Source organism: Protopterus annectens, chromosome 6.part0 (assembly GCF_019279795.1).
Source record: "Protopterus annectens isolate FY-2018-M chromosome 6.part0, PAN1.0, whole genome shotgun sequence".
NCBI lineage: Eukaryota > Metazoa > Chordata > Ceratodontiformes > Protopteridae > Protopterus > Protopterus annectens.
Window position 1 is genome coordinate 158,820,499 of NC_056737.1, and position 12,216 is coordinate 158,832,714.

Genomic DNA, 12,216 nt, shown 5'->3' on the forward strand with positions numbered 1-12,216 from the left:
AAAATAAAGCAAGCCGACTGTATGTATTTGGGCAAAGTGCTGTATTTGGGCATAACTACGACTTCGTTTTACATCAAGAGCATAATTAAAGTTATTCAAAGTATCTCAGAGTGTGTAAAAGTGCTTACAGTGTGTGCTTATTACTATGCATGTATTTCAAAGAGTTTGTTGTGTGCAAAGTGCAACTAGCTCATGCAATTCAGTCAAACCATAGTTATTTCAAAGAAAAGTTCTTGTGCTGGGTGTGTCTATTCGCAAAGTGCCACCATTAGAGAGTGCTTCTTGTACTGTAAAGAGTTGCCTAGCAAGATACTGCCATTTTGCGGACATTTCAGTGTGCTGTATGCAGTTATTTGCAAAGTACAATTACTTCAAAAGCTATTGAGTTTTGGCCAACAGATGTTCAATTTATTTGCATTGTACAGTTGCTTGATATGTTTCTTGCATTGATAAGAGGTGTTTCTTACAAAAGATTACAAGAGTACAGTGCTCGTGAATTACTCAGTTGCATAGCAAAGTTCTCGCATGTTTCTTAAAGTGATGACTTTAACTAACGATGGTACATGGCTGCAGCATTCCTGGCTTTATCAATAAAATTCCAAACGATTACTTTAGCATTTCTGCCTTTACCAATTCTGCGAGTGTAGTGAATGATAAATGACTTTAGCAGTTCTGCCTTTACCAATCAAAGATTCCGTAAAATATCGAAAAGCCTGAGAAATTGTTTTGCAAAGCTCCATAAAGCATCGAACAGTCCAAGAAGTTATTTAGCAAAATACAGTAAAGCATCAAAAAGCCCGAGAAGTTTATTTTGCAAAGTTAAATTATTCGAAAGTACTACAAGATCGTTCATCCACATAATTCTGATAAGCTTAACAAAAGAAAGTAAAAGTTCAGAGCACAAAGGCATTGAACAAGTACGGTTTATGCCAGTTACTTATGCACATGTGTATGTGTGTGTGTATTCATACATAGTTGCAAGGTCCTTTGCTGGTATGTGGTAATATGGCAGACAGATTTCGAAAACCCCAACCACTTGTGTTTGATCAGAATATTGCAGAAAACTGGAGAATATTTGATCACGAGTATGATATTTTCATACAAGCAGCTTATGCAGATAGAGATGCATGTACCAGGGCATTCATTTTGCTAAACCTAGCAAGGTCTGAGGCCACAGAATGACAGCGTTCATTTGTATATGCACCAGCAATGTATGAAGGAGAAGGTGCAGACTGCCATATTGTTGTGCAAGCTGAATCAAGGGAGGACCCCGAGTGTTTGAGGCTCAAGTTTAGATAAATGTGCAACCCCCAGATGAATATTACATTAGAAAGGCATTTGTTTTACACAAGAGATCAGAAACCAGGGGAAACATTTGCAGCTTATATAACTGACTTGAAAAACAGAGCTAAAATGTGTCGGTTTGGTGATTTAAAAGATGAGCTGATAAAGGACAGACTTGTATGTGGTATTAACAGTGCTGCTATGAGAAAGATTTTGCTTTGTGACAGTGATTTAACATTAATCAAGGCAATAGAGATTTGTCAGATCCATGAGGTAACAGAAAGACACACAAGTATGCTTGCAAGTGACAAAGGCATGGTTTCAGTGAGCTCCAGAGCAAACACAGACGGTATGCAACACATGATAAACAAGAACGGGCCTAAGTAAGTGGCAGCTACAGAGTTTCCAAAGAAGCCACAAGGTTTTCTAGCAAGTTCCAGAACAAGCACAAGCTTCGCCGCAAGCTCAATGCAACATAAATATGAGTCAGCAAAACCCAAATCTAGCTTTATTGTTAACTGTCGCAATTGTGGTGCAAATCATGAATCTAAAAAGAAGTATTTAGCATTTGGTCAGCAATGTCACAATTGTAAAAATTGAACCATTATCAAAAGTTTTGCAAATCTAGTAAGCCTTATGCATCTGTAAAGGAAAGTAACACAAAAAAGCAAGTTGATCAAGTAGAGCCAAAACAGTCAGCTTTCTATGTAGATGGCGTATCAGTGCTTGCAGAGAGAGTTGATGCAGTAAACTTATTAACAAGGAGCAAAGTGTTTTGTATGGTCCGGATTAATGGAAAATCCACACAGCTCAAACTGGACATTGGGTCAAAGTGTAATGTTATATCAGCAGACACACACACGCAAGAGTGAGAATTAATGAACAACTTAATGTAACCAGCAGTACGAGACTTGTTTCTTATGGAGGTAAAGAAATTCAAACCAAATGTTCAATGATACTTTCATGTTATCTGGCAGAGAACTGTTACAACTTGTTATTCTACATAGTCCGACAACCAGTGCAATCTTTATTGGGTCTCAAAGATAGCTTAAGAATGAATCTGCTTTCTTTTGCTAAAAAAGTTCATCATGCGAGTGCAGTTCCAAGTTCCAATTTTTCTGAAGCCATTTTCTCAGAGTATGCTGATGTTTTCAATGACAAATTGGGCAAACTTCCAGTTGTGTAGTCCATGAAGTTAGACCTGGAGTTCACTCCATTAGTCAGATCAGCAAAAAGAGTTCCAATAGCTATGCAAGATAAAGTTAAAGCTCAGCTGTATAAAATGGCGCACAGCAAGGTGTGATTTGTCCAGTCACAGAACCAACTGAATGGGTGTCGTCCATGGTAGCCGCTCATAAGAAAGGCTCAGATGAAATCAGAATATGAATTGTGCCAAGAGATTTGAACAAAGCATTAAAAAGACCATATCATCCAATGTTTACAGTTGAAGAAGTTATAGCTCTAATACCAAATGCCACTGTATTTTCTGTTTTGGATGCAAAGAGTTCATTTTGGCAAGTGATGCTTGATTGCAAATCCTCATTTCTAACTACGTTTGGTACTCTGTTTGGCAGATACAGATTCCTAAGGATGTCATTTGGAGTAAATTTTGCAAGTGAAGTTTTCCAGCATGCAATGGAACAAAAATTTTCAGGTTATCCTTGTGCCATAATAGCAGATGATATATTAGTTGGAGGCAATGGTGAAACAGAGCATGACAGAAACCTCAAGAAAGTTCTAGACAGAGCACATGAAGTAAACTTAAAGCTCAATCCTTAAGTGCAAATTCAGACTTCCAGAAGTTACGTACATAGGACATTTGTTTACAAGTACATGCATGAGACCTGACCTGTCAAGCAAGCAGCTATTCTAGAGATGTCAGCATCAGACAATATACAAGGTTTACAACGTTTTCTGGGCATGTTTAACTAATTAGGAAAATGTATACCAGATTTCAGGGAGTTGACAACACCTTTAAGAGAGCTAACATGCAAAAATGTTACATGGTCCTGGATGGAACATCATCAGAAGGCATTTGATTACCTTAAGCAGAAAACTGCCACCCCACCTATGTTAAGATACTATGATGTGAATAAGGCAGTTGTTCTTTCCGGTGATACTTCAAAAGTTGGTCTTTGTGCAGTTATTCTTCAAGAGGGCAGACCAGTAGCCTATACATCTAGGACACTAACTCAAACTGAGATGCAGTATGCTCAAATTGAGAAAGAGCTTTTGGCGATAGTATTTGCATGTTCCAAGTTTCATGACTATATTTATGGTTGAGCCATTCAGACTGAAACTGATCATCAACTCCGTTACTATTCTAAAGAAGCCTATTCATTCTGCTCCAGCAAGATTACAAAGAATGATGCTCAAATTGCAAATGTGCAATTTCAAAATGGTTTACACGAAAGGCTAATTGCTCTACCTGGCTGATACCTTATCTAGATTGCCTAGAAGTGCAACAGAACAGCTTGATGCTGAGACCTTTGACTTTGATGTTATGTTGGTGCATAATTTTTCCACCACTAGATGATTTAAGAGATCACAATAAGACTGACCCAATTTCACAAAAGCTTAATCACTACATTAATGTTGGATGGCCGTCAAAGCAATCTAGTGTATCACCTGAGATGCAAACGTATTTTCTTACAGAGATGAGATGTTGATGGAAGATGGCATTATTTTCAAAGGTTCTAAAATTGTTGTCCCTGCTTCCTTACAACAAGAATATATTCAGATTTTTCATCGTGCTCACCCAGTTTTATCATCCACTAAGAGAAGAGCAAGAGAATTAGTATTTTGGCCTTCATTATCAAAATACATTGATAGAGTTCTTTCTTCTTGTTCAATATGCAATAGTACAAAACCGCATTTGCAAAGAGAACCGCTTCAGCTAAGTCCAATTCCAGAACTACCTTGGTCTACAGTAGCAACTGATATCTTCGAGTGGCACAATTAACACTATTTTCTTTTGGTAGATTCTTATTTGAATTGGTTTGAGATTGATCTGCTACCAAACTTAACCTCAACTACTGTTACTACTAAGTTGAAACGTCATTTCTCAGATCATGGTAGTCCACACTAACTTTTTTCTGACAATGGTACTCAATTCACTAGCCAGTTGTTTCAGAAACTTGCAAAAGAATGGGACTTTGTACGTCACTAGTAGTCCTGAATATCCTCAGTCCAATGGTCTAACTGAACATGCAGTACGGAGTGCAAAGCAATTACTTGAAAAGTCAAAGTGTGACAATACCGATGTATTCTTGAATTTGCTTAATCTCAGAAACATACCCCGTGATGATATTTTTGGCTCACCTTCTCAAAGACTGCTTTCCAGAACTATATTACCTATTTCATCAAGTCTGTTGCAGCCTAAACCTAACAACAATAAGATCATCAAGGCTCAATTGTTTAAGAAGTGTAATATCCAGAAATTTAGTTAAGACAGATCGAGCAGATGACTTCATCTGTTGAGGGAAGGAGAGACAGTACAAATCCAGATGGCAAAAGGATTCGATCAAATAGAACAGATTGCAGGCATGTGTGCCGAGCTGAAATCCTATTTGGTAGACTACGAGGGTGTGGAGTATAGGAGGAATTTCAGACATCTTCTTCCTGTACCAGAATCATCATCACTGCAGTCACAACATTGTATCTGGTGATGCAAACTCTAAATCAAAGAATGAATCAGACATTGTTTCCAGACCAGAATGTATTCAAAAGTCTGATTCTTTTCCAGAAAGTAATTTGAATATTTCACAGGTCAACCATTTTGCAGAAACTGTCCCAGTTGCTAAATCTAATTCCCAGTTTTATGTCACATGGTATGGGCGAATTTCTAAGCCTAGTGTGAAATATGCAGTAACGTGGACTTGATTGTATATACATGTGTACTTAGTATTGTATAATGCATGTCTATAGATTACCTGTGATTTCTGCATGCCAAACAATCTCATGACAAATTGCATGATCTATTTCTCAAAGAGGGAGGATGTAGATCAGAGTGTAACGTGTGTGTGCTATGTCTTTAAGAAGCATGCAAGGCTGTGCGTGCATGTATAAATTACAGACATGTGCAATCCCTAGTGTCATTTTGTAGAAGCAGTCAGAGTGAGGATGCATGATTGTAGTTGTTAGTATGTATATAAGTTACTTAAGTTATAGTCAGTAAGCCTCTACAGTGATGTGCTTGTATAAAATAAAGCTGCTTGAACAGAACTCACATAGACTCGTTTATTTGTGTCCTAACATGAAAGCAGCAACCGCTTTTTCTTTTTAGGTACTTTGGGAGTGGGAGAAGGAGCAGCAGGACCAGGGTAATTATCCATGCTGTAGCCGAGGAAGAAGCCTTATACCTGCTAAGCTATGCCAGTAGGACACAATCGTAAGGTAAATTGTTACTTAGTTCACACAACAATTTCTAAATCCCCCACACAAAGGTTACAGAAACAGCACACAAAAAAGTTTCCCTGTCCATACTTTCCTCAAAGTGAACTCCTGAACAAAAATGCAATAAAACATATTATCAAAAAAGCAGACATAAGCATTCACACAACAGTCCATTTTCCTTTTAAAATGTACTTTCCAACTGTCAAAACACACTAAAACTGTTAAAAATAACAAAATGACAACAACAGCAATCGGAGAACATTTGCTGATGTGCCTGAAAAGCCCGTATTCTTAAAGAGATATACTGTACTTGTGACAGAAGTTAAGTAAAAATACTCAAGACATCATTATTATTACTATAGCAAAATAAGTGTGGAAGGGTTCCCCAAAAGGGGTTTTATCTGCCTGACAGGAAGCCTTGGCCAACTGCTGTTTCAGAGAAGCCTCAAAGCATTGGCAAGGAAGTACTGAAGGTTTTAGTAACTCTTGTTTGTTTTCATAGTTGCAATCAAAAAGGCTTAGCCTATAGGCAGCCAGAATGACTGTGTGAGAGGGGTTTATGGCTTTGGGAAGCTGGCCAGTTACTGCATCCTTGGCAGGATACAACCCACAAACTACTGCAGCAGCAAAGATGATGAACATAAGACAGAAACACTTTATTATACAAAACATAACACAGTAATTGCTTTTGTCTAAACACAGAGTTCTTCAGACTGTAAGCAATGCAAAAACAAAAGCACTCCTTAAGTTTAAACTATGGCATCACATGACTTAAATTAACCAGTCTTTAGCACAACAGTTCTCCTCTTTTGAGAAAGCTTTTCAATTAACAACTTCCTTGATGCCTGGATAGTTACACTCATGCAGGCTGACTTCCCAAGCATACTCTTTGGCATCCACCATAATTTCCATGTCCCTTCCACTAGTGTTCGTCTTCACACCATCAATAACACAAAATTAAAATGGCTAAAATTTTTATAAGCCAAAGAATGTTTAAATAAAGCATTATTCTTACTTCTTATTCATATTGTATAATAATGCCCATATAGCCTTTCATATAATTTGTGGAGCATTCTTCCAGCATAAAAGGTTGCACAATGGGCACAGTATACTATATATATGCTTCACGTTTTTGGAGATGCAGATGAGTAGGCTGGTCCACGGACATTTCTTTATCAGCTATGACTTATTTCCTCTTATAAAACAAAAATAATTGTTTCTTTTTTATTAAGTTACACTGTGGCCAACACATAAATGGGAAGGTACTTCTCTTTCTTCTGGTGAATTCCATCACATTCCTAATATGAACACTACAAATTTATTTCATATTCTGTCATCTTTAATGTACATTTACAGGATGAGTACCAACCCTTCTGGCTATAACCTCATCTCCCATTAAAATCTTCCAGTTGCTAATCACAATTCTCTTAATAACATGAGTGTCCACAGTATAAGGAAGAAACATGGATAGGCTCATCTTGCTATTTGCTTCATTATTCTTAGAGTAACACCTGGGGTCAGCACCCCGTGTTTGTAATTATATTGTCACTCTCAGTTTATGCTTGCTGTTTTACTGTTTGCTTCATTACTCTCAGAGGTAACTTCTAGAATCAGCATACTATGTTTGTAAAAAGTGTCCATTTTAGAGACAATCTTGTTAATGATTTCATTTACCAGTGAGACTAGATGCTGCATTTCAATAAATTTCTTAGCTAAAAATTCTATTTCTAAATTGAAACTGTCACAATTAACCTACTGGCCCCATTAGTTTGTCCTTTTGCAATACTTTTCTTAAGATTCTTGGGATGTATACTCTTAAAATGTAGCACACTATTGCTGATTACATCTCTTATAAAAAATTTAGTCACCATTTTTTTCTGTTCTACGATTTTCACTCACTAGCAAACCCAAGTAAGGAACTTCAATCTGATTTGACAAAAATGTAGACTTGAAAGTAGTTGGTGCATTGGTTCATTCACACTGGCTCATATCCATCTAAAAAGAATCCAATGTAGTTTCATCATTCCACCAACCAATAATAGTAATAACATTCTCAATAAAAGTAGCACAAAATTTTATATATGAATTTCATTGCTTGACCATCAGACAAAATGGGTGTAGCTTTTGACTTTCTATAGCCTCTCACACCTTTTTCTCTGTCTTCTCCCCATGGTATCCTTTCCTGCAACTATTCTGACTTACCTCTTCTAATGTCTTCATACCTCTCTATATAATAATATGTTGGTATCCCTGCAGCACAAGCTCAGTCATTATGCTTCGACATTGTTAACTGCTTCTTGAATTAAATGTAGCATATTCTTGCATCTGTAGTTTTTCCGCGGTGGTGCAGTGGTAGCATTGTTACCTCACAGCAAGAGGTTCTCCAGTTCAATTCTCGGCTGGAGTGCGGGGAGTGCCTTCTGTGTGGAGTCTTCATGTCCTCCCCGTGGTTGGGTGGCGTTCGAAAGACATGCGTAAGGATGTGCCTTCGTTGAAGGTTGGATGTCGAGCTGGCACCTCGGCGTTCGTGAAAATCTACTGCCAATCATTAGTGGAATGGAGTTCCGCTGTGGTGACCCCTAACTGGGAAAAGCTAAAAGACAAACAACAAACAACATATTCTTGCATCTGTAAATGTGTGTGTGTGTGTGTGTGTGTGTGTGTGTGTGTGTGTGTGTGTGTGTGTGTGTGTGTGTGTGTGTGTGTGTGTGTGTGTGTGTGTGTGTGTGTGTGTGTGTAATTTTTAGCATATCCTTTTACTTGTAAATATGTTTTGTTAATTTCTTATGTGATCTTATTCACCCGGACTATGCCTGCAAATGGTCCCTTGAGATCAGTGCACTACCCCAGTAAACAAATATAAACAAATAAATAAAAATAACTGCACTGATCTGTTTTTCACTGCTGCTACCAAACTCATTGATGAGGGATACTATTTTTTTACTACTATTAGAGCAAAATTCACTTCATTGGGAGGTAAAACTTTCACAATTAATAATTCTCTTTAATCTAGAAACCGAAACCCCAGAAGACACTGTCTCATCCTTCCTCTCACCCTTTCCATCCCTCTACTGTGTAATGCAGATTATGCATTAACTGCATAGAGAAATATTTTGTTTCCTGAGCCTTGTCAGTGCTTTTTATAATGACACTAAACCCTGTAATACCCCAAAATAAACCATTATTTTTTTTCTTCAAATTGGGCTCTGCTATTACCATATATGTCCTTTTGTTCTTCTAAAGTTTAAGTTATTTATTTATTTACTTAACTTACTTATTAATTAGCAAATCAGGAGAGTGGACTAGTTCATGGACTTTTTTTCAGACATGACCTAGGCCACAAGGAGATGCATACAAATAAGAGCTTTATATGGAATATTAAACAAGAAACCACAGTTTCATATGCCAGAGTCAATGTTAATAATGTCAAAATATACAAACGGTTTCCTGCTATTCACTTTAAGATGGCATAATGAACTTAACAGATCTTTCGTGCATTACAGTATCAAATTCTTCACTAAAATCTGTGTAGGTCATACTCTTAGAATCTTCCTCTTAGTCCTAAGCTCTGAGTCTCAATAAAATGGGTATCATATTTATTGGTATACTGAGAATGCAGCTCCAAAGTCATGTTAAATTTAGTTAGCTCATATACTTACTTATTTAGCCATACAGTGTTTATCTTTTTCCTAGCATTTGTTTTGCAGGGGCTGGCTCACCTTTGCTCGACACACACAGCGCACACAGTCTGTCATCTGACCAGTCTCAAGCCTGAAAGCACGGCACCTCTTCAGTTCCTGGTCCCACAATTTGACAGCACCACCTTCTTTCGACCTACCATAAAATAAACACAACTATTACTGGATGCAGTAAGCAAAGGCAAGACCATTAATGAAACAAGACTAAATTAATAAATACTAGCCAGTTTTACATTTGGATGGTTCCTCTTTGTGCGGCAATCACCAGAACAGTAGATTTTTTACAAAGGCATTTGCGGTAATGCAACAAATGAACTTTTTCATTGACTTTAATCAGTTAGTTTAAGTTTGTTTTTGGCTGAAGTAATTGCTACAAGTCAGTCCAAGAGCACAGGGCTATAGCCTTAAAAGATCAAATAACCAGTACCTGATTAGCTGCCTGGGCACTGGAGGAACTAGATGGGGTAAGATCAAAGTCAGAAGCTCACCAAGGCTATATGGAAGGAGTTGCTTTAAGTAGCACTGCAGAAACACAGTACAGGGGAAGGCTCACTACTATAACCTAGTGAACAAGGACTTAGGGGTGTAAGTCTGACTAAAAAGAGCAAGCAATCCAGCAGAATACCATTGGTACGTACAAAGTACCAGCATTTCTGTGTAACCAGGCAATGCACAGTATTTCCTGGCCAACAAGGTACAGACTGTTAGGATAATCACCTTACGTCCAAGAGAAAGCAGGTTTCCATGAATGAAACCTGCTGGTTCAAAAATCATTATACAGCTTTTTTCACTCAGGAATTTAAACCTTGTACAGGAGAAAGAAAAATATAGGGGGGGGGGGGTCTTATATCCAGAAAACTGTTCAGAAATGTTTTTAATCAAAGATTTGCTAAAATTGGACTATCTGCAGTAGAACAGACAGTGACTGCACAAAAATGGACTTCAAAGGAGAAGTATGAATACTCTTATCTTACTTTTGAATAGGGTGTTGTTGTGGTTAGGGGCCACTGGTATGTGATCAGACAGAAACCTTAAATGTACTTGCCAGAGACTTTCTAGCCTCCCTCATGACCACAATAACATCAAATGACAACAACTCAACAAGGGGATGTCATCCACACATGCAGACTATGAGCCTGTGATACAGGACCATGCCTAGCTGCACTGTCAGTAATATTTTAACAGTCAGAAGCAGATCAGAAGGCCAAATTTTTGTGCCTGAATACAGAGAACCAAGGTTCTCTTGCCCAGTTGGACACTGTCAAAACTAAGTAACTAAAGTTCAGTTTTGCAATTAGCAGAATTCTGAGTATAAAGGGAAAGGAAGTAAATGCATAAAATAGCTTTTTGGTACAAGTGAAGGAAACAGTGTCTGTTTTTCTTGCCATCTTGATGAGTAGTTTATAGAAAACCTTGGCATGTGTGCATTTTTTTGATAAACAAAGATGTCCAAGGGCTTCCTTAAGAGGAAAGTATGTGAAGAACATCTGACAGGTGTTGTTTGTCCCTTATAAGCCAGGATCATCTTCATGTTCAGTTTCTACCACAATTTCTGCTGAACTGGTAGGTATATTACTTAAAAAGATAGGATGTTCAGAAGTGATCATTTCCAAACATTCACTATTTCTCTACACAAGGATTAATCTTGATTTGCCCATTGTTCGTTGATGAAATCTGTAGTCAAGCAATAGAAGATCTTGAGAAAAATATTAAAAATGTCTCATGAGAATGTCAATGACAACAATTTTGGCAAATATCAAAATGTGAAGCAATATTGATTTCATGAACTTTAATTGCACATCAACTTAAGAATTGTGTCATTTCTATTATTGTATTAAAAAACCCAGGCATCTAGAGTAATTAAAAAGGGAAAAGACTCAGTGTGAAGAAGTATTGTATTAAACATACATATTCTTTAAAATACTAAATTATTTATATAAAAATCTACAAAAAGAAGACATTTTGTAATGGCAGCATCTAAATTTAAGATTGCAGTTTCAGGAAATATTACTATGTTGCTGAGTTAAGAAGCTCACATTAAACACCAGTAGAAGAAATACAGGAACTCCATTCACGCCACACCAGTATTTGTTCAGATAATTTTTTCTCAATGCATGTAAGGCTTTCAGCTACTATAGGCATTTCATTGGTGTGATGTGGTACTGACAGATCATACAATGAAAAAATTACAAAGCATCCACCATAACATACTATGTTGGCCAAGGACAGACATTATGCAAATTGTATGCTAGATTTGAGGGCTGTGAAAGCCAAAGAAATGGTTTTGCTGGTGATACTGCCAATGATCAAGATAAAACTAGATTTCAACAGCCAATGAGGCTTCCTCATGTGAAGCCTGATATTTGGAATGTCAGGATGGAATCTGAACCTTTGGAATCAAGGGAAAAGGAGGAAAGGTATAGAGGAGACCCAAGGGCCAATTGTGAACAAGTGCATCCCTTGGTGACTCCCCTGGAGGGGGGGATTAGGGCAAAGTAGCTGCTGCCTTTGGCATTCATGAACATGGCAAAAAGGTCGCAGCAAGGCTGGCCCCACGTGCAGAAGATCTCTTCCCCTACTTTCTCTTTTAGGAACAACTCATGAGGCATCAAAATCTCTCTGCTGTCTGCAATCATGCTGGATTTCCCTGGGATGTGCATTGCTATAAGAAAGCGTTGGGAGGAGGTTTCCCAGTGCCATACTATCAGGGTCTCCTGACAAAGAGGGTAAGATCTGGTTCTTCCTTGTTTGTTTATGTACCATACAACTGACATGTTGTCTGTCTGTACTGCAATAGTTCCTAGTGGAAGAGAGTCCTGGAATGCTTGCAATGCTAACA

General features: G+C 37.8%; 1 protein-coding gene across 1 annotated transcript in view; it reads right to left on the reverse strand.

Moving 5' to 3' along the window:
* LOC122803780 (echinoderm microtubule-associated protein-like 5) overlaps window positions 1-12,216 on the reverse strand; it is a 3,919,718-nt gene that overhangs the window by 512,723 nt on the left and 3,394,779 nt on the right. The window contains exon 37 of the mRNA XM_044073467.1: window positions 9,399-9,513. Coding sequence (XP_043929402.1) covers window positions 9,399-9,513 — 115 coding nt within the window. The remainder of the gene's footprint in view (window positions 1-9,398; window positions 9,514-12,216) is intronic.